Below are 22,218 nucleotides of genomic sequence, written 5' to 3'. Positions count from 1 at the left end.
ATATAGGCACATGCAGTCTCACTACAGCCAGATCATCAGAGAGTTTAAAAGGATGGATATCCATGGACCAAAGCCAAAAATTTAGAAGTCGATCACAAGGACAGGATGCATAAACAGAACCCAAGTAAAATTCAGCAAACAAAGCATCCACATACCAATCAGAGAAATGGTGTAAGAGAGTCTGAACAGCTAATTCAAAAGGGTTCACCTCAACAGCTTCTATACCTTCCATAACAAGGAGTATACCAATAACAAGAATATGGATCATTGCACACAAGAATCACAAACACAGATTGTGGTACTTACACTGGAACATGGTGCAATAAATAAATGTCAAAAGAACTTCAGAATTAAAAATAACAAATTTATTTCTCTGTAGTCTATTTTGAAACTGAAACAGAGGTGAAATTCATAAGAACCCTATAATGTTTTAAGAGCTAAGGAAACAACCAATGAAGCAAATATACTGTATTGTTCCAAGAGTGACCTATCTGCGTCACCTACAAGCATTTGCATCCATATCCAATTGCTGTTGATGCTTACTCTGACCGATTCGCATACCTTTCAACCTTGTCGTCATTGAGATTGATACCCACCATTGCCTCACCCAATCCACAGCTCACCTCCGCAAGCACATCTGGGTCACTGTAATGCGTCACGGCCTGCACAATAGCCCTCGCTCGTCGGGCGGGGTCGCCGCTTTTGAACACCCCAGAACCCACGAAAACTCCATCACAACCCAACTGCATCATCAGCGCGGCGTCAGCCGGAGTAGCGACACCGCCGGCGGCGAAATGCACTACGGGCAGCCTCCCCAATTGCTTCGTCTGCATCACCAAATCATAGGGCGCAGAAAGCTTCTTGGCGTAGGTGAAGACCTCATCGTCATCCATGTTCCTCAGCACCCTAATCTCCCCCATCACCGACCTCACGTGCCTTACCGCTTCCACGATGTTGCCTGTCCCGGCCTCCCCCTTGGTACGAATCATCGCCGCGCCCTCCCGAATCCGGCGAAGGGCTTCCCCGAGGTTCCGGCAGCCGCAGACGAAGGGGATCCTGAAATTATGCTTGTTGATGTGGTTGTCCTCGTCGGCGACAGTGAGAACCTCGCTCTCATCAACATAATCGATGCCGATGGCCTCCAAGATCTGAGCCTCCACGAAATGACCGATACGAGCCTTGGCCATCACCGGAATAGTCACCGCCTGCTTGATCTCCTTGATGAGGCTCGGGTCGCTCATCCGAGCGACGCCGCCTTGGGCGCGGATGTCGGCGGGAACCCGCTCCAGAGCCATGACGGCACAGGCCCCGGCCTCCTCCGCGATGCGCGCTTGCTCGGCGTTGACAACGTCCATGATAACGCCGCCGCGCAGCATCTGGGCCAGACCCACCTTGACAGAGAAAGGTGATTTCTTGGTCTCAGTAATAGCACCATTGCCGTACACTGTAACAACTCCACTGCCTGCCATCTCGAAGTAGTAGAAAGAAGAAGAAGCAGAGAACTGGAAAATCAGAAGATGAAAGGGCGTGAGATTCACAAACCCTAACCCTAAATTTATTTGGATTCACAAAAAGAGAATGTATTCTAAAAAGATGGTGAGGCGAGAGGAGTTAGTACAGTGAGGCTGACCCTCTTGACCGTCAATTTTTTTTTATTTTTTGTTTTTTGACGCCAGGATCCTCGTCACACATTTCTCTCATCAATCCAAATTGGTGGACTAAAATATTCCAAATTTCTCGTCCCAATCTCCAAGTGCACCAACCCAGGGAAATTTGCCGTCTGCATATCTGCCACAAAACCTTTGTAATAATATTATATTCATAAATAAATAAAACAATGGAATATGAGTACACGTGGGGCGTCATAATCTTTAGATTTGCCGCCCACATCGTTATTATCATTATTATTTAATAAAAAGGCTATTTTTTTTTTAATATATTAATATATAAATGGTTAATTTGAGTGGATGGGTGAAGAAAGCCGCTCGTTTCCTATCTCTTGTTCCTTTAACTTTTCCACACAATTCATGACTGGCTCTGACTGAAGCCCAAACCCACCACACATTTTTATCCTAAAATATGTAGAGTACAACTTCATTTTGGCCTTTGCTCCTTTCCCTCGAGTGATTGAGGGTTCAAAAAAGTTTGATTTCAGATTAGGAGTTGTCAATACATTCTTAGAATCCAAAATGACTAATTATTATTATTATTTTCATAATTTAATATTATTAAGTTCAAATACACCGACCATACAATAAATAAGAGTCATTAAGAAATTCTATTTCCACTTACTTTCAACTTTCCGTAGAAGCGACTTCAAGATTTACATACCAATCAAATGCATATTCTTGATATGAATGTGCCTTGTAATTTATTGGTATGTTGTAACACCTCAAAAGTTAACGTAGGGGTAAGTTAGTAATTTATAAAGTAATTAAGTAATTTATTAAATTCATTAAGGGTGAAAGAGTCCTTTTACAATTAAAAATTTTAGGTATAAATTGGACTTTTCCTCTTGTCTTATTTAAGGGTCTCCAACGGGTCGGGTCGGGCTGCCCAGCCCAAAAGAGTAAGGCCCATGGCCTAACCCGGGGCAGGCCATTGAGCCCGTTGACTGGTCAACGGGCAGGGCCGGGCCGGGCCCTTGATATATCTAAGGCCCGTGGCCCGACCCGTGGGCTCTCAAGTTGGGCAGGCTTGGCGGGCCAGGCTGGGCGGCCGACGAGCAGGACGGGATAAAAATTAAAATAATTTTTAATTTTGAAGGGAAGGGGTTCGCCCCTTCCCTTATGGAACCATAAGGGAGCTAGCCACTAACTGAGCTGGCCCTCTTTTATATAACTATTTTGCATTAATTATATATATATTAGAAATGTTGTATGATTTTTGAAAAAAAATAAAAGTGAGTTGGTTGTTCAACGGTTACATGACCGTTGAACATGCCACTCATAATTCAATTTCAAATATATAATCGTTGAACGGTCTTGAAATTTTTTTTTTTAAAAAAATTAAATCCTAATATTTAAATCCCTATAAATATTAAATACCCTCAATTTTTTTCTATTCTCTCAACTCTTAAGCTCTCTCCCATTCCACAATATTTCCGATTATTGCATTTTATCTCAAATTATTCAATATTATTGGTGGTGAAAAACAAGCATTGGTAGTTCAAAGAATTCAAATTTGAAGGAATTTCTGCTTCGGTTCTCCAATTTAGTAACATACTTCACCTTTTCTTTTATTTATTTGTTACATTTTAATTTTACATTTATTATTTTTAGCATAATATTTTATCAATAATTATAATTATGGCAAGTGGTTCTTGTTCTTCATCTAATGCATGTGATAGCAAAAAATTTACTTTAAATATATGAAATTTTTTTGATAGAATAGAAATAAATTTAGAAAATAATAAAAAAGAAATAAAAGCAAAATGTAAAATTTGTAACAAACTTCTTAGTAGTGGCTCAAATGCAGGTACAAGTCATTTAAAAATGCATCTTGAAAATTGTAAAACTAAAAATAATGTAGATATTAGAAATTATATGCAATTAGGTAAAGATGAAAGTGGAAATTTAAAAACATTTTCTTATGATGAATCTTATTGTCGTAAAGAAATGATTGATTATATAATAAGAGCAAAAATAACCTTTCAATTTCACTAATTCGCCATCACCACCAAGAGATAATGATTAAAATATTTTACTAAATGTATATCATATTTTTATTTTTATTTTTATGGTTGAAAAGTACAAATGATTGACAAATAAGTAGGTGTCAACCTAGTTGGGATGTATTTATTTTGTAGTAATGTAAACTTTTCCCACATTTTCAAATGTAATGTATACATTCAATGAATAAAATAGTTAACAATGAATATTTTTATTAATGTAACATTTTCTATTTCTTGAATTTTTTTTTAATATATATATATATTTTTTAAAGTGGCGAGCCTACGGGCGAGCCTATGGACGAGCCTACGAGCCGGCCCGTCGGGCCTAATTTGGGGCCCATGGCCCGGCCCATCCAGAAATGGGCTCGGGCTGGGCTTGGGCCTGGCCGGGCTAGGGCCTACCGGGCTTGGGCCTGGCCGGGCTTGGGCCTACGGGGCTCAGGCCAGGCCACGGGCCGCGGGCTTTTTGGAGACCCTTAGTCTTATTCATTCGGTTTAGGTAAGATTCTAACCCTAAATTAATATATTATATTCATTAGTTAGTTCTGATCACATGCTAGTTATTTTTTGAAATTTTTTTTAATTTAGATTATAATTAGTTTATTTTTTTAATTCATTTTAATATCAAAATATTGAAAATTTAGGATTATTTGTGGTTTTATTGTTAGATATTGGGAAATCTTAAGTTTTTGAAAGAATAAAAATGATTTTCTAGAAGGTTTCCATTTAGGCTAGGGTTAACCTATTTAAAACTTTTAGGTCAAAGTATTGAAATTAGGAATATAGATTGTTTTATTGATGAAAATAGGAAAATTCAAAATTTCTTAGATGAATAAATCTAAGTAATGATTTAAAATAAATAAATAAATAAATGAGTAAATAAATATATTGTTATATGTGGGTTAAGAGATTAAAAAATATTAGGAAAAAAAAAAGGAGAACGCGTGTGCATTGGAGGAAGTTTCATTAAAAAAAAAAAAGAAAAAAAAAATGTGTGCTTGATTGTGGAATATGGAGAATGGTAAAAAGAAAAAAATATATATAGTAATATTAATAACAAGGGAAGATGTGTAAGGATGGTGTTTGGTGGTTAATATATATATTATTATGTTAGTAATAATGGAAAATTGTTGCGATACAGTGTATGTTTAGTGAAAAAAAAAAACTGAAAATAAGATAATAAAAGTTATCAATATTATTATACTAATGATGAGTGTAAGTTAATAAGTAGTATAAAATTTAATTAGTAGAATAAATTATAGTTTAATTAAATTATGTTGTGTCCTAATAAATAAATTGAAAATAAAATTTAAGTTTTATATGAATTAAAAATTTATTAAATTTTTTAGAATATGAATAGATTAAATTATATTTCATAATTAAAAACATTAATTTGAATACCTAAAATTTTAGGATTGTCAAACCTATAATTTTAGATAAATAGTAATGGTTATTTCTCTTATACTTTATTAGGTGAAGAGTATATTCTCCAAAATTATTTTTCTCCCAAGTTTTTGAGGACTTCTTTTGAAGTAAGAGAAATTAATACAGATTTTGCAAAAGAAAATAATATATATGTTGTTTGAAATGTGTAATGGTTAATTTTGCTTTTAAGCATGGATCAAATATATTTTGTATGGAAAATGTGTTATAACATTTATTTTGTTTATATTAAAATACTTGAGGATTTTCTGCTTTTGTAAGTTGTATTAAATAAAATAAAGATTTTTACTCTGATTTGTTTAACCCTTGTTAACGGAATATAATAGTTGACTTTTTGACTCTTATCAACGGGATATAATAGTTAACCTTTATATTTTTGTGGTGGCAAATGTAATTGATTTGGACCTTAGTCTTTAGTGGTTTGATTAGAGGTTACTAATACTAGTAGTGTTTGGTTCCGTCCACCTTAAAAGGAACATTTGAAGTTAACCACCTATTTGTAAAGTCCTACTTAAATGGACATTATTTGTTATTTGATAATCAGAGTGAAAACAAATTGAAATGTATTTGATTTGAAATTGATATGAAATGATTTGATATATAGGAAAATGTTTGGTTAAACACCTTAAAATGTATTAGCATATTTGTACTCAAACGTTCTTATGAAAATGATTTTACACTAAATCTCCTATTTGCAAGTATGATTGAAACTATTTGATTCATGAAATTGTATTAATATTCCTTATTAGGCTTTGAGCTCATTCCCCTTTGTTGAGATTTTTTCAAGTACCCTTAGTTCGGGCGAGGAGTAATGGCTAAGTCGGGGAATGATCATCATTAAGATTTTGCTTAGGATGTTATTTTTTGACATTGTTAGCTTATAAGTTTATGTTCATTTGGATTATTTGGTTTTTGGAAGCTATTTGGATATCAAACTTTTAAATTTTTTTTATGATAGTTTGAAATTGAGATTTGGGGATTATGAAAGTATTTGTTAGCACTTAAATTGTTTGAGTTTGTAATTTATTTGGATAATGGATTTTGGTTAATGGATGTTTAGTTTTAAAGTTAAGTTTTAAAGATTTTAGAATTTTGTTCCGTTACTTTGAACATGTATTTGGTAATTGGTAACTTCTAGTTACAAGATAATTGTTTGGATCAGGTTATACTTTAAGCCTACGGGTTTGAGGTATAAAATGACTGTCATGCCCTTAGAGTGGGTCTTTGGGTGTGATAGCTACACTTTTTTGTCCCCCGAAAGGTTCAAGAAATAATATAATTTTTTATCAAAGTAATTTCAAAATTTGTAGCTAACTTTGAAAAAGAGATTTGGTAATAAAAAATAGACCTTTATTTGCCTCTTTTGCAGCATGTTTGATAGTCGTTTTTAAAATTAATTCTAAAAAATAGTTTTTGAGACAATTTTCAAAAATTATTCTTCAATTTTTGTAGAAAAAAAAGTCCATTTAAAAACCTAAAATGTTTTTAACCAATTTTTAATATTTTTAAAAATAATTTTTATATCTAGTATCTTATTTTTAATCATTTTACATATTTATATAATTATTTTTTTAAAACAACTCTTATAGAACAAAAGCAAATAACTAAAAGATTTTTTCTAAAAACACTCTATTTTGTGTTATTAAAAAATAAAACAGAAAACAGTATTTTTTTTATTCCTAAATGTGTTTTAACATGTTTTTTCACTTTTTTGTTCTGAAAAACATAAAACTGTCCAAACATGGCTTTCTCTCCGCCGACTCGTGTTACAAACTTTAGAATGAATCTTTTTCACATATTTTTATGATCCATTCAAAAATATTATCTTTTAATTACAATATGCAGTTAAGGATATTTGGAAAATCATATATAATAATTTTTACCCTTCAAAATATTATTTTTTAATTAAAATAATACTTATGAAAATTTAAAAAGATTAAATTCTTCAATTATCATATATTTTCTTAATTTAAATAAAAGACAGCTGGTTTATCCTCTATAATTATATATTTAACTTAAGTATACAGTAAATTATAAAATAATTATATTTTATCCTTCTACACTCAGAACCACCCAAACTCTCACAATGATGGATTGTTAGAGGGTACATGGTGGGGTTGGTGAAGGGTACGTGGTTGATCTTTCCAGACACTGCCTTTGCGTTGGGTCTGCGAAGCAAAGCAGGGATTCTTCACAAATTTCGTGGGCGGATGGTGGCGGCTCTGGCTTGAACCGGAGGAGCTTTGAGTACTCTGTGATGAGGTGATACATGTAATCATAAACCCGAGCCATGCTCATACTCTCCATCAAGTCCTGACCGCTTTTTCCTATTGCCTTCGCCTGTTTCAGGAAATGGTTTTAGAAGTAGTTCAGTAGACTATTGAAGGATAATCAATATTGATCTCCTGTTGATCTCCAAGAACAATGGAGCAGATAGTTATGTGTGGCCAGAGTAAATAATGGAAATATCAAAGAAGACAAAGATGAAGAAGAACCTCTGTTACCACTAGTTACTACTGTTACTGTCTATGTTGTTAGCATATTCTGATCTCAAATGCAGAAAACTATAGAAACCATAGCCTCTAGAAGCTAGGAAATATAGAAGCCATTGCTCAGATGGGTTTATGTTCTTACCCAAGTGAACAGTTGGATATATTTTAAAGCGTAAATTCAAACTCAAGCTAAGAACAGAACCGATAACTACCCTGTCCAACTAATACTTTGTAGCATGTAGGAATTCTAGGGGAAAAAATGCAGACTGAAAAACAAGAGCAAACGAGTGGTAGAAACAGATGAAACCATACCTCTGAATGGTGTGTATTACCCCAAGAGACAGCAAACTTTATAGATGGGCATATATCAAGACGAGAGATGGGCCAATAGTTTGTCATTGATATGAGACCATGATTGAAGAACTCTTCATATTGCGGGGCTATGATTAGGGCAAGAGAGCCACATGACAGGATATATTTCAAGCTCACGGACCAAGCATAGCCTTCAGCATAGATTTTATACCTGCAAAAATTCAAGCAAATGATTAAGATGATGGCACTTCCCCAAATGATATTTTACTAACAAATACTGAAGTTCAAGGTTTAGACACAATGAGAAGCTTTAAGCCCCTCCAAGGATATCCTTAACTGGGTCTTGCTATTCAAATGATGAGTTACATATATGATAAATGGATGGGATCATAATGTTTGGCTATATATTTACGATTTATCCAAGGCCCATTTGTTTGCAGCATAAGGAACCAATGAAGAGATGCAGCAGGAAATGTAAGAGGGATGATCAAACTTCTTCAATGTGAACTACTAGTATTAGTAGGTTATCTGTTATTTAATGATATTAGCACCTTAGTAGGTATAAAGTTCCAAAAGCAGTAAGACAGACAATCAAACTTCTTCAATGGAAAAAGGGAAAAAAGGAAAAAAGGAATCAATAAAATTGATAATTTTTTTCTCTAACCATTGTTTAGAGTTTCAAAACTTCTCAATACGGTTTTTCCTTCTATTAGAATATCTCTCACTTAGACATCTATATATCGATTTCTGCATCATTGTAATATGTAGTCAACCAGCTAATCAGATTTTGCAATCTCCAGACAGCAGCTATAACCAAGTTGGTATCCTAGTTGCACGTGAAGTCATATTCAGAAAAAGTAACTTACCGATGATTGCACTGGTTTGATAGTTTGGACTCCTTAAACCCATTTTTTGCTTCTTCCACCCAATCCTATCATATAAAAGTGGGGGAAAAAAAGAATTTATTGATAAATCATACTTTCATAGCTCAATAGGTCCATATTTTAGATAAAAAGAGGTCCAAATGGTAATCACACAAAACCTGACGCATAATTTGTGCTCCAATTATGTCAGAGTTATTACATTGCAGTAAATCTACACGAACAGGAGACTGAACATCAGGGTTTCCTTTCCAGTATGCATAACTCAACTTCTGTGTCCAATTTAGAACCTGGGAACCTTGTTTAATGCCAATGAACTCCTCATCCCAGGGTCCTATATCAATCTCTGGCCTGCAGGAGAATCACTTCCAAGAACAACAAATCAGGTCATGCCTGGGCATAAAAAACCAATGTAAAATCGAATCATCATATCATACACCTTTAGGGTATGAAACAGATTTAATCCCAGCAATTTTATCACTGCCATTGCAATAACATTCAACTATTAGCCCACTAATCAAGTCAACAAACAGCAAAAGGACCAGCGCATGAGGCGTGGTGGAAGGAGATGTTTTATTTTCATTTTTTCCTTCACATAACTTCTTATCCACACCGCACGAACCAAAATCAAGACATAGTCTGTTGTGAATGGTTATACTAAACCAACAGTGAGGCAGAGATTATGGAATCATTAGTGGAGATATCAACATATGTAAAAAACAAACAGTTAAACTTAAACATTGTATGGAATTATCATCTAGGAGAATAGGATCACTTGTGTAGTGCCACCAATGGAGGAACACAATGCCTTACATCAAGCACCATATTCTAACCATTAATGCCCTAGAGCGCTCAACTTATTGCCATAGATTTGGTCCATTTTAGAGAGTGGAGACACAAACCAAGCATCATGACTTTCAAATGTGTAAACTTATGCTTCCGGTGCATTAATTTTCCAAATCAAATAAGCTAATACTATACATATAACATAACAAAGATAATTGCTGTGATTTGCATTGTGAGTGACTATACAACCAACCAAAACAAGTGCAAACAACAGGAGCTAGCCAGCAGCAGAGTAGGTTATACATACTTCGGGAATTATAAAGCCGAATAAGGATAGAAGAATCAAGTGTTTGAAATTCTTACCAACCCCAGAAAGACCAATCAGGAAAAGGAATATCAAAGTGATCCATAGTTGTGCAATACCGAAACAGAGGCAAAGGTTTTGACCCATGCTCCTCGCGACTAATGGTAGGCTTGTCCATGCAGTCGAACATTAAATCTACATCAGGCACCGTCCCAGGATACCTCCTGAGCAGTTGCAACAAACCCCAAACCGTGAACATCGCCCTACTCTGTACACAGGCGTAGAAAAAATCCACATACAGTTTGCCCCCAACAATCACAACCCTAAATGCAGCAAACTTCTGGGCCTCCATGACACTGGATAGAGATATACCCGAACGAACCCAGGGCTGGAGATCATGATCAATCCGTGTGAAGAACATGGGGCATTTCCCAACTGTATTAGAGGATTGCCGAGTATGCCATTCTGGTATTTTGGTGGTGGTGGGGGTGATGCTGCGGCGGCGACATGTGAGGTAGGAGCATTGTATGATTTTGGAAACCCGGGCGTATCTGGTTTTCTCGGTGAAGGTATTGGGTGGGAATAAATGCCAAGGCGTGGGGTTCAAGTTGTGGCCTACCACCGTTTTGGTTTGGGAGGCGAAGTCATCTACCTGTGAGACAAAGAATTAGAATGTCAAATTACAAGTGAAATGTTCGATGAAATGCCTTAATCAGAAAAGTAATTAAAGAGATGGGGAGATGAACCTGGTAGATGACGAGAATTATGAGGAAGAAGAAAGGCGAGAAAATGATGCATGGACGCAGGAAGGGGAGGGAGGGAGCAGCTCGCATAGGCATTGCAGAGCAGGATTGATGAATGGGATGGTGGTTGATCGATGATCACGTCTCCATCGTCTCCCAGGGTGAGTTCCACCGTTGTGATCCGAAGGCTTACACGCATCGGTTGCCAAAGCTTTCTCAACAATCTTGGAATGCCCCAAAATTACAAAAAAAAAATGCTTGAAAATGCTTTCACAAAATAATAAAAAAATCGATATTATAAATACATTTAAGAGTATTTCGAGTATTTTATTTCTAAATTTTACTTTGAATTTTTTTTTCACAAACGCTTTCTATATTTGATTTTAAAGATTGAACAAGTATAAAGCTCTTTTTAAAAATTAATAATTAGTTCAATTTCTACAGAAAAATCAAATGTTTTGAAATTCTATCTCAAACATGAGTTTTAGTAAAACGTGAAATTATGTTTTTTTTTTGTACTTTGGAAAGAAAAACTTTTTGATTCCTCAAAAGTACGTTCAATCCACTCCCATTTCAAAATGATTTTTTTTTTTTTTTTGGTTCTTAAAATGTATGCTAAGACCCAATAGCTACATCAAGAACAACCAGTAATCAAATGTGACTCCAAACACAATCGTTACAACGACAGCTGACAAAATCGCCGTCATGGCCATGACCCCGCAATGAGACCTTTGTTCCCTGTAATAACAACTTTAGTTTATAAACATTTGAGGTAAAGATCAAAAGGATTGATACATGGAAGATCGGCTTTTGTCAAATCGTCAAACCCCAATCCAATCTTAGTTCACCCATCTTGTAGAACAAGCGTGATGGGATTGCATCCACACTGCAACCAAAAATATTCCAAACCGGGAGAGTTCTTGCAGAATGGAACTAGAGAATACCACAAAAAACCGTCAACTTCTTCTTCTCCAGGAGTGTCTGCACAATTGAACTAGAATACACCCACCATTCAAACTGTGAATATCTTCCTCACTTTCTTCATCTTTTTTCGGCAAATGGGACAGCTACCGGCCTCCTCTGAAATTCTGGAGAGACAGATAAACTCAGACCGAGTCTAGTGGATGAAGGATTATTCTATAGAGTTGGTGGATGTGATCATATAGGACAATAATTATATGACACAACTATAGATTTGAGCAAGGTGAAAGAGTGGAGTACATACCTTGTTCCACATGTAAAACAGGCAGCACAATGGCCACATGGAAGAAAAAAGCAGTCTCTTGGAGCATCACAGCAGATAACACAGAGGCGCCGAGGATTGCCGTTGTTTTCTCCTTCTTTTGATATGTTTCCTTCAAGGGAACTCACTGCAAGCCACTCTTCTAGGTCCTCCTCATCATGGGAGATTGAATCATAAGATGAACCCCAACTCGAGGCATCGTCATCTTTGGGAAGGAGCAATGGGGCTCGCTCCGGCTCTGTCTCTCCTGTCCCTACTTGATATCCCGTTCCATCCCCAATGATGGTTTGGAACGTGTTGCAGGCTCTGAAGGCCAACAAGATGAGTACGGTCATTGCACCTACATACAGGAGAAATGATAACTGTAAAGACTCGTCCTCCTTTTGCATGTCATGGAAGGATATGAAGGCAAAGGAAAATAACCTGATCCAACAAAATAAGTGATCCACCGGGGTCCATAAGACATTTTGATTAACCAGTCATCATTGGATGAACCCTGAAGAACCAAAAAGCACAAATTTGTATATGAAATTATGAATATTTTAAAGTGCCAATGAATGGGTCTAAAGAACATCTACTTCTAGAGAAAGAGATGGAATGCTTAATCCTCTTTGCATTCAGAATTGGAATATGCAATCAATTGATCCAATGAACTCAGCTTCCAGTTCTATCTTTCAAAATCACAGCTAACAACAGAGACAAGTCCATAAAAAGCTCTTGAGGTTGGATATCAGGATAAGGAAGACAGACTGAACTCATTAACCTATAAGATCTGAATAAACCAGGCAAGTTCTGTGTCCTACATCAGATTTATTCCACAACTGTGACAGAGGCAAGGAAAACTGGTAGCACCCCATGCCCAATAACAGTTTAATTGAACAACCAATGATTAATTAAATACATAAATGCTAATTGGTAATAATGAAGAGAAATGGGATTTCCGAGATTGTTGACCATGATGTTTAAAATTGGAATACCTGTACTACAATAACAGTCCATTCAGTACATTCAAGAACATGTCCTTCAAAATGCAACAGAGGTTCAGGAAAAACAAAGTAATTACTCTTATTGAAAGAAGTGTAGAAGTCAACAAGTGGCAATCTTTTACCTGTCGTGGACCTGGAGAAGTTAAGACAGCAGCATTAGCCCTTAGCAGAAACAGCTTCAAACTACATAAACGATTACCCAGGGAGCACTTGTAATATGCCTTGGTAGTATTGTAGAGGAAAGTCTTCATTGTCAAGTTTAACTGGACCTGTTCAATGAATCATTTAGGGAAACAAATCCACTGATAAATTGAAGGTTTCAGGATCTGTATATAATGCAAACTGTTGCAGGCAAAGCCCCAACAATTTAACTACATAAAATATTTTATGTAGAAGATACAAATGCTATAAGGAACCAAATAAGCCAAGAACAACCCTAGGTACTCTTTGGTGGTAATTAGTTCAACAGGTTGGGATGACCATATCATCCAAAGCTGTGCAATCTAGGAGCTGAAAATGACTGAAGTGATCCAGTGGTAAATGTATAATGTAAATATCCTGGTACCCACTAGCTAAAGGCTGGTTGTTTTAGTGAAATCGACAAGCTTTTAAATAGTTCACTCTAAAACCTAATGGTGATTGTGGTGACCCTGAAGTCTAAGTTTCGCAAAATGGATCAACTTGGCAGGAAAGGAAAATCTATATAAATTAATTAAAAATTAGAAGGAAAGAATCTGCTGCAAATGATCACGTTAGAGTCCAATAGGCATCCCTATTCTGAATAACAGGGGATTCTGGCCAAAAATTCTCGTAGTCTGATTAACAAGGAAATATGTTGGCAATGGACCCCAAAAAGGACCATGAGAGAACACATTCAAGTGGAGTTCTCTGCATAGTTGTTTCAGTTCTTGATATTGGTATCTTCAAATGGTTATTGTACTTAGTTTCAAAGACACATTTAGATATGACACAATATCCGTTGCAACTATAAGTCAATAACTAACAAACAAGCATCACACTCCACAATGTTGATCATTGAAGAACCCATTTCCAACATAAAATGATTTGATAATTGAATAGGAAAGTCAATATTTGAGCAGTTACCTTGACCTCCTCAGAGTTCAAGTTACCCACAGCAACATAATAATAAGAAGACTTAAAAATTTCCTGTTGGACCTTACCACTTCCTGCGAAGGAAAGTAGACAAGATTAGAGCAGCCTAATCTGAAAGAAAGAAAAACACATACATTTTCCTTCATTAGTCTCACCATAAATAATATTCCAAGACAAAGTGGTGTTAGGATATGACGGATCCTCTATCCATTCAACAAGACTCTCCCTACCTGCAGGTTGAAATGTATATATATTAAGATTAAAGATAAAAGTTGATATTTTTGTATTGAGCCTCTATGACATGTGGTGTCTATAAAACAACACATTTAAGCCCAATTTGTTGGCATGGAAACTACATCAGCAACATGTATTTATGCTGAATGGGTAAGGAGCTAAAATTAATGGTAAGTTGCTTCAAAAAACTGATTTAAAATTATACTCATGAATGGAAGTATCATGTTACCATTTTCTTTTATGTGGTTTAGAAGTTAGAATTTACCTTGGGCGATTACAAGGGATAAGGGAGAGGACCGTGGGGCTTTCACACTGTATGAAATATCCACTTTAGACCCTTTGTTCAAAAAGAAGATCCACTCCTGAAAGACAGTAAGATACTCAATTCCACTTCATTAAATAGGGCATCTAAAAGGTTCTGATTGTAGAACTTTGTGGATATTCTGGACTTGAAAGTATGAATGTAAGAATAACAGTCAGCTGGAAGGTTCTCACCTTGTGAAAATTGGCCTCTACAGATGCATCATGTGTCTCAAACCAGGTGTTTTCAACATCCAGGGGAGGAGGTTCATAAAATCCATATAGCATTGGCCCAGGTTTTGGTTCATCTATTTCCTGTACCTGGTAGCAAAACCGGGAAGATTATCACACAGGAACAGCAGCAGCAGCTGAAAAAATCAAAGTTCAAATAAGTAAGATGCATCAAATAACCTTAATTGTTTGCACAAAGAATGAGTTAGCTTTGACAAGGCGCGAGCAATGTGGGCCCAGCTGTACATTTGCAGACCCGTAAAAACCAAGAATCAGAGCCATGGATGCTGTCCATCAGCAAAATGAAAAACCAAATCAGAACAAATCCTGAAGCGTCAGCTCTGAAAAATAAAATTATTTGACAATACCAAAGAGGATCCATAAATTCAGAGCTCAGTTGGTTTCTGAGAAAATGTAGGAACAGAAAAGACACTAAAAGTTTTGAATCTTAAGATATGTCATCAATTGGAAGTCAAAGGAAATAAGCCTCCACTCAACTGAGGCTGAGTCTTGATTTTCCTTTGTTATTATAAAAACACAACATCCTAAAAGAATGGTAATTTCTTCTCTTTTCCTATATTTTTCTTGGCAACCAACCAAAGCTATTTAATCAACAACAATAAATTCAACTAGAAGAGCATGGAAACAAACCGAAGAACCAAAATGTGACAAGCACAACGAGACACGACCAGACGTCATCTCGAATCTCCCCCGTCGCCACATCAGATATCGATATGTTCACCCGATAAGACACACTAGATGGCTGCCTTTGCTGTTCCTGCGGAGGGAGGTAGAACTGGCGGTGGTCATTTCCGTCTTCGAGCTGCTCGCCCTGCGGTTCTTCGAGCCGCTCGCCCTGCGGTTCTCCGAGCACCGGTGAGGAAGACGATGACGAAGAAGATGCCCCGACAGCCAAAGTCGAAGAAGAAGGAGCAGAAACAGCTTGAGTGTGATCCGACTCCTCCATTCTGAAACAGAGTCAAAATTGAAGAAACAGACAGGAGAAGATGGATGAGAGAATGAATTAATTGATCCCAAATCGCAACCCTAACCCTAAATCTCCCTCTTACCTTGAAGAATTTGGATTGAATTCGCCATTCCTAATGTGGTGATGAGATTCACCAAGCAGTCTTCCTGGCGCTTCTGCTTCACGAATGGTAGTTGACGACAGTTAGTTGACTCTATGGTTTCTCTAATCAATTACAAAATGACACGTTTTATTTCGGGACGATAGGGACTAAAATGTCCAGTTACAGTGCCGTGGCGGGTGGATATTGTTAACAAAAGAATTTTGTTCTTCGCCCACTCTCGGCCCGAGTATATCAGCCCATCAGAGAGTAGCCCACACTCATCCCAGTCCGTCCACAACTGAGCCCATATGTATGACGTGTAACAACCAATACTGTCCAACTAAAATGTCACATGTAAGGTGTTAATTGGTCGATCTGTGTCATAAAGCACTACTTAGTCCGTAGGGCGGAGATCGGGAACCAAGGAGGAGATGGCGAGGATGAAGTTGGTGTTGTGGAGTCTGCTACTGTTGGGAACCCTAGCTATCTCTCAGGTACCGTGGATTTATCTCTTTTATTTTCTCAGATTGTCTCTCGATCGATCGTTGTTGATCTGTTGCTGCATGATAAACGATGGTTTATGGTTATATAGATTCGATCTGTGAAAGATGCATTTTGTGAGAGTTGTTTTAGATCTCCGAGAAATTCCTGGCATCCTTATTCCCTATTTTTCTTTTCAATAAAAAATTTAATGTGAATTTTATGTCATTTAGTTATTATGCGGCTTGAAAATTACCAAAGACCACTGTTTAGTGACAAATTTTCAGTTTCTTTTCTCTGGAAATTGCATTTACTTTGTATGTGGGATGAGTCCAGAGAAGGAGAATCGGTGGATCTCACCCACAGTTTTGGGGGGCTTTGCTTTTTTCCTTCTTTTTTTTAATGATTTAATTGTCAGGCAAAGAAGTCGACGGAGAATTTGAAGGAAGTGACTCATAAAGTGTACTTTGATGTCGAGATTGATGGAAAACCAGCTGGTATGCCCTGTTTTCTCTAACGAATTTAGTATGTTAATTTTCATTTTGGAGTGTGAATTGAAAGCTATGTTATATCATTTAAGCTTCTGGATTCCATATACTTTGGAGGGGCTTTGCTCTTTCCAAATGAGCATTATAAATGGTCATGAAATGTCAAAATGGGATTTTTGTTAAATGAAAGGCTTTGCTTTGTTCGAAATGGGTGTTTTTATCAGTGTGAGATAATTGTGTCCTTTTGAGGCAAAGCAAAGGTGGAGCTCTTCAATATGCTTGATTACCACATGTTTAGACTACAGGGATAAGGGATTCGGATGGGATAGGATATTATTGCCAAGGATATGTACATTTCTAATCCTGTAAGCAATGATAAGAAATGAATGATAAGATAAATATACTGTGTATCAAAAAAATGATAAGATAAATATGTTGATGAAAGGAGCTATCCAGCAAGGTGCACAGGTTGTATACAAAGGGGAAAACAAAAGCTATAGCCTGGCAAAGGGAAAATACAAAAAGGTGTTCCCTCATCTAGATCCCACCCAATCTATGAAATTGATTAAAGTCATTGTTCTTTTTGCTATGGGCATACTAACCCACAATGACAAACTTTTAACAAAGGTGCTCTTCAAAGATTGAGCCAATTGCTTTTCAGTTTCAAAGGCTCTTTGGTTTATTTCTTTCCACAAAGTCCAAAAAATACATAATGAGGCTGCACCCCCAACCTTCTTTCACTTGCTTCCTCCAATAATCCGTGTTGACTTAAAAGAGTCTCCCTAACCGAAAAAGGAAGGACCCAAATGTCTCCGAATAGGGAAAATAGAAAATGCCATAACTCCCTTGCTTTAGGGCAATAAAGAAGGATGTGGTTGATAGATTCCTCCTAGAACCTCCCCCTCAACAAGCATCCCAAGTGAAAAAAGACTCACCTTAGATGGAACTGCGAAATTTTATTTTATTTTTTTGATAGACAAAGAGGACCATTAGATTAAAAACACGCCAGAAAACAGGGGGCGCTCCTTATGTACATAGGCTATATACAAAGAAGGCCCAAAACAAGGCAATAAAAGAAAAATAAAGACTAATAAGGATTAGTTAAACAACAACCCTATCACCCAACAAATTCCGAAAAGAGAGATAGTCCAAGTCCAAGTCCACAAATTGTTGAGACCACTCAAGCAGGGACCGAAGAAAGAGTTTTCTCAAGCTCGTATCTGACATCTCTTCCTCTTGGAAGATTCTTCGATTTCGCTCTCCCCAAATACACCCAAACAGACAAATAGACGCCATTTTCCAAACTACACTCCTTTTCTTCCCCATGCCTTTCATTTTCCATTCAAGAAGCAAATTTCTCACGGATTCCGGGAGCACCCACACCACCCCAAACGAAGAAAACAACAAATTCCAAAGATCCCTTGTCTTACCACAATGAATTAGGATGTGGTTCGCCGTTTCCTCATTTTCTTTGCACAGGTTGCATCTATTAGCCATAGACCAACCCCTCCTCATTAGCATATCTACAGTGGAAATTTTACCCCAAACTGCTTCCCAAGCAAAAAAACGAGTTCTTAAAGGGGCATACGAACCCCAAACCTCCTTTTCTGGAAATAAAGGGCTATTGTCTTCCTCCAAAGACCTATAATACAAATTTGCCTTAAACGTTCCTTTCCTCTCAATTTTCCAAACCAGAAAATCCTCCCCTTCTTGCACCCTTACTGCAGAAATGTAACCCAAAAAGCGGTTCACCTCCTCCAACTCCCAATCTTGAAAGGGTCTTCTAAAGTGCACCTCCAATCCCCCGCCTCCACCTTCTTGTCTTCCCCACAGATCAGCCACTACTGCAGAATTATTAGCTGCAATTCTAAACAGCAAAGGGAAGAGATCCTTTAGCTTAGAGTCTCTTACCCACATGTCCCACCAAAACCTGGTTCGTCTCCCATTTCCAATACAAATCCTAGTTCTAAGAAAGAACTCCTCCCAACCCTTCCTAATGTCTTTCCAAAGGCCCATCCCATAAGACTCTCTCACCTCTCTAGTGGTCCACCCACCTTGCACCTCCCCAAATTTACCAACAATGACTCTTCTCCAAAAACTCTCCCTTTCTATAGGAAATCTCCATAGCCATTTTCCGAGCAAAGCATGATTAAAATCCTTCAAGTACCTTAACCCCAACCCTCCATGCCTCTTATCTTTGCAAATAACCGCCCATCTTACCAAGTGGATCTTCCTTCTTTCCTCCATATCTCCCCACAAGAACTCCCTTTGAATTTTTTCCAATCTGAGTCTCACTTTCCTTGGGATAACAAAAAGTGACATGAAGTAGATAGGGAGATTTGAGAGTGTCCTCTTTATGAGGGTAAGACGACCTCCCTTAGAGAGATATTGTTTTTTCCACATAGCCAACTTTCTCTTGAATCTTTCTTCTACCCCATCCCAAACTCTACACATTCATGATTTCTTTTTGGTTCTTTGATATATGCATATCTCACCTATTTCAGTGAGAATCTTATGGGAATTAGAAACATTGGCAGGATATCCCACCTTCCAGACATGGGAATTAGATTCTTAGTGAATTTCTAGGAATGTTTCTTTTGTACAAGCTGTTTCTTTTGTAAAAATAGACACAAAAACATTGATTCATAATCGTTTGCAGGCAAGCAATTATCTTGTATACTTCAGGATAATGGATTACAGGATTAAGGATACCAAACCAAATACCTTGAGAAGATTATTGTTCAACTGTTTGAGTATATGAGGGGTCTTGGATTAGACTTAGTTCCTTTGAGATGGATTATTTGGCATCATAAATTTGTCATTTTTTCTGTCCAAACAAGGTTTACTAAAAAGGTACATGGTCCATATGATGATACTTGCTAATTGTTTTATATTTGTTTTCAGGTCGTGTTGTTATGGGCCTCTTTGGGAAGACAGTACCAAAAACTGTAGGTAATGAATCTGTTATATGCAAAATAGTTGATTAAATAAAGGGCATTTCTTGAAGCTTAAACCACAATTTAGTTTCTAATTTAAACTTTTTTTGGCAGAAAATTTCCGAGCACTGTGCACAGGTACATCACAATTTAAACTCTTTCTTTTAAGTTGATGATCAACTCATCCATTATCTGTGCTATTATTTATATGTGACAATTTTAGGGTATCCAAAGTAATTGAATAGTTGGATATAGATAAATGTTCATTGGGGAGAAGTTTGGATTAGGTGGAATGATCACTAAACATGTTCTTGTCATCCATTTTCTTTTTAAAAATTGTTTTTATCTGACCCTTCTAGATCCTTTCAGGGGAGAAGGGTATTGGAAGCAGTGGGAAGCCTCTCCATTTTAAGGGGAGTGCATTCCATAGGATTATTCCCAGCTTTATGATCCAGGGTGGTGATTTTACACTTGGTGATGGAAGAGGTGGAGAATCGATTTATGGAGAGAAGTTTGCTGATGAGAATTTTAAACTGAAGCATACTGGTCCAGGTAGAATTGTTATTTCTGTTGGCTATTAGGAACCAAAGTTTTTCATCGTAGTAACACCACATCTAATATATTCTTGAAGACAAATTTTTTGTAATGAGATGAAGAAAGATTACCCTTTATCTTATGTGCAGGGCTTTTGTCAATGGCAAATGCTGGTCCAGACACCAATGGTTCACAGTTCTTCATTACAACTGTGACAACTAGTTGGTAAGTAGATATCCATCTCTTTCTAGCTTATGTACCCCTAATCCTCTAACACCCACCCTTACATTGAATAAATAGAAGTGCAAATGATTTTTTTTTTTCACACTTGCACTTCTTTGCCTGTTTTCCTTCTATTTGTACATGTATCAAAGTGCATCATTTTCAAGTTAGTTTTATGTCATGGACTTGGGTTTTCCTAAAAAACCTGAAGTACCATGTATAGACAAGCTAGATATTCTAAATCGAAGTCAGATATTTCAAGGAATACTTGGAAAGTAGATACAATAGCTTTACGCGTCACTCTTATGGGGTTGCCATCTATTTATAGGCACCAAATGAACAACCTAGAACTTTGGGAGTTAATTAGATCTATAGGACAATTGACACTCTCCAGCCTTAGAAGACTGAAACTTTCATCAAACTTAGGAGAAGCCAGAACAACTCCAGACTATGACCATTTAAGTCCTCTCTGAAGGACACAAAAATCTGCTCAGACCTTCCTGTAAGGGGTCATTAGCACAAAATCTACATAAATTGAGCAACTTGCCTTTGTTTTTAGAATATTTTGTTGACCTATAAAAGTTCAATGAAGGGATCATATATGCAGGTTGTGACATTTGACTTTTCAAGATTGATTTTGTGTGTGTGTGTGTGTATGTTGATAGGCAAAATTATACTCTTCATGATTGATGGTCTCCTGCAAATAAGATGGCTTGCATGAGAGTGATTTGTGTCTCCCGCATTTAGGATACAGTCTATTTGTAGGACCTGATATGAGTTTTTGTCCCTAATCTTTTTCAGGCTGGATGGAAGACATGTAGTATTTGGAAAGGTGTTATCTGGAATGGATGTGGTTTACAAGATGGAAGCTGAAGGAAGGCAGAGCGGCACGCCCAAGACCAAAGTTGTGATTGCAGACAGTGGTGAACTTCCTCTATAATTACCTGCTATTGTTAGTTGTCCACTCTTGCCTTTTTGCTTTTCTAATGGAATTTCTTAAGAGATCTGATAAAAAAAATGGAATTTCTTAGAGAGAAATCAGTCATGTGATGTTAAAATATTGTAATTCAGAAATGGCTTTGATCCGTTCTCAACTTTGTTTTAATTTTGATCAAAGTATCTCAATTTGAAATGACTTTGGTCTAATCATATTCAACAACACATCTCAAAAGGGCTTCTGTGCAAACATTTGAAATTGAGATTGAGGTGCATCAAAGAGGAAAGAGACATAAAAATGCTAACTTGCTAGGGCATTGGTTTAGCTAAAAATACCATCAAGAATAATTTTCTACATGGCAAGTCCAATGCCGTTCTAGGACTCAGAGCATGCTATAATTTCAGATGTAATGAACTAGGAACTGTAGGCTCAAATGCTTGGTTAACAAGTAATTAGAAGCAGCAGCTCAATGCCAAATAGTAACCATGACACACTTGCAACACTTAGAAAGGAATTTGATTGAATAATCATTGAGTCTGAAACAAATGGTTCTGCCCAAAAAACATCCGGCTGGCCACCGGCCCTTCAATTATTAGCCTAGGTTAGAACCAGGTGCATTCTGTGGGAGCATTTGGAAAGTGGTGATAGGAATGAAAAATAGGATGGGAAATGGAAGGGAATCATAATAACACGTAAAATAGAAAATCAAAATCTGAGTGAACAGGGTTTGGTTTTCATAATAATAAATTTTTAATTCTTTTTTTTTTCCCCTCATTTTCTATGCTGGGGTATTGCAAACGTGGTCTTCAC

At 36.9% G+C, this 22,218-nt stretch overlaps 4 protein-coding genes across 4 annotated transcripts; 1 reads left to right on the top strand and 3 right to left on the bottom strand.

The window, feature by feature from the left end:
- Positions 1-350: 350 nt before the first annotated feature.
- Positions 351-1,801, bottom strand: LOC100260451 (probable pyridoxal 5'-phosphate synthase subunit PDX1). Its single transcript, XM_002278355.4, has one exon. It carries the CDS (start codon positions 1,467-1,469, stop codon positions 540-542), a length of 930 nt encoding a protein of 309 aa, XP_002278391.1. The 5' UTR covers positions 1,470-1,801; the 3' UTR covers positions 351-539.
- Positions 1,802-7,104: 5,303 nt separating this feature from the next.
- On the bottom strand, positions 7,105-11,157 carry LOC100853312 (uncharacterized). The gene is made up of 6 exons (XM_003632084.4): positions 10,638-11,157; positions 9,951-10,543; positions 8,963-9,152; positions 8,787-8,851; positions 7,921-8,131; positions 7,105-7,456 (listed from the first exon to the last, which is right to left on the bottom strand). The coding sequence occupies exons 1-6, from the start codon at positions 10,728-10,730 to the stop codon at positions 7,214-7,216; spliced, it is 1,395 nt and encodes a 464-aa protein (XP_003632132.1). The 5' UTR covers positions 10,731-11,157; the 3' UTR covers positions 7,105-7,213.
- Positions 11,158-11,264: 107 nt separating this feature from the next.
- Positions 11,265-15,922, bottom strand: LOC100258653 (E3 ubiquitin-protein ligase APD2). Its single transcript, XM_002279033.5, has 11 exons — positions 15,812-15,922; positions 15,393-15,709; positions 14,922-15,028; positions 14,706-14,831; positions 14,476-14,572; positions 14,132-14,206; positions 13,968-14,050; positions 12,986-13,132; positions 12,301-12,373; positions 11,860-12,217; positions 11,265-11,722 (listed from the first exon to the last, which is right to left on the bottom strand). Exons 2-11 carry the CDS (start codon positions 15,706-15,708, stop codon positions 11,647-11,649), a joined length of 1,458 nt encoding a protein of 485 aa, XP_002279069.2. The 5' UTR covers position 15,709; positions 15,812-15,922; the 3' UTR covers positions 11,265-11,646.
- An 88-nt stretch (positions 15,923-16,010) lies between these two features.
- LOC100251977 (peptidyl-prolyl cis-trans isomerase CYP20-1) lies at positions 16,011-21,565 on the top strand. The gene is made up of 7 exons (XM_002277727.5): positions 16,011-16,305; positions 16,710-16,788; positions 19,684-19,731; positions 19,830-19,853; positions 20,085-20,267; positions 20,399-20,474; positions 21,273-21,565. Exons 1-7 carry the CDS (start codon positions 16,243-16,245, stop codon positions 21,409-21,411), a joined length of 612 nt encoding a protein of 203 aa, XP_002277763.1. The 5' UTR covers positions 16,011-16,242; the 3' UTR covers positions 21,412-21,565.
- Positions 21,566-22,218: the final 653 nt, after the last annotated feature.

This window comes from Vitis vinifera, chromosome 6 (genome assembly GCF_030704535.1).
Source record: "Vitis vinifera cultivar Pinot Noir 40024 chromosome 6, ASM3070453v1".
NCBI lineage: Eukaryota > Viridiplantae > Streptophyta > Magnoliopsida > Vitales > Vitaceae > Vitis > Vitis vinifera.
Note: the sequence above shows the minus strand (reverse complement) of the source record. Positions and strands in the feature narration are given on the sequence as shown.

What these genes read in the sequence shown, in the direction of transcription:
- LOC100260451 (XM_002278355.4), bottom strand. Translation starts at nt 1,469, where the DNA reads ATGGCAGGCAGTGGAGTTGTTACAGTGTACGGCAATGGTGCTATTACT.
- LOC100853312 (XM_003632084.4), bottom strand. Translation starts at nt 10,730, where the DNA reads ATGCCTATGCGAGCTGCTCCCTCCCTCCCCTTCCTGCGTCCATGCATC. An exon ending in TAATTCTCGTCATCTACCAG is followed by an intron (nt 10,544 to 10,637) that starts GTTCATCTCCCC and finishes TTTGTCTCACAG; the next exon opens with GTAGATGACTTCGCCTCCCA. An exon ending in TCAAACCAGTGCAATCATCG is followed by an intron (nt 8,132 to 8,786) that starts GTAAGTTACTTT and finishes GAATTTTTGCAG; the next exon opens with GTATAAAATCTATGCTGAAG.
- LOC100258653 (XM_002279033.5), bottom strand. Translation starts at nt 15,708, where the DNA reads ATGGAGGAGTCGGATCACACTCAAGCTGTTTCTGCTCCTTCTTCTTCG. An exon ending in TGTCACATTTTGGTTCTTCG is followed by an intron (nt 15,029 to 15,392) that starts GTTTGTTTCCAT and finishes GCTGATGGACAG; the next exon opens with CATCCATGGCTCTGATTCTT. An exon ending in TAGAGGCCAATTTTCACAAG is followed by an intron (nt 14,573 to 14,705) that starts GTGAGAACCTTC and finishes ACTGTCTTTCAG; the next exon opens with GAGTGGATCTTCTTTTTGAA.
- LOC100251977 (XM_002277727.5), top strand. Translation starts at nt 16,243, where the DNA reads ATGGCGAGGATGAAGTTGGTGTTGTGGAGTCTGCTACTGTTGGGAACC. An exon ending in TTTCCGAGCACTGTGCACAG is followed by an intron (nt 19,854 to 20,084) that starts GTACATCACAAT and finishes AGATCCTTTCAG; the next exon opens with GGGAGAAGGGTATTGGAAGC. An exon ending in ACAACTGTGACAACTAGTTG is followed by an intron (nt 20,475 to 21,272) that starts GTAAGTAGATAT and finishes AATCTTTTTCAG; the next exon opens with GCTGGATGGAAGACATGTAG.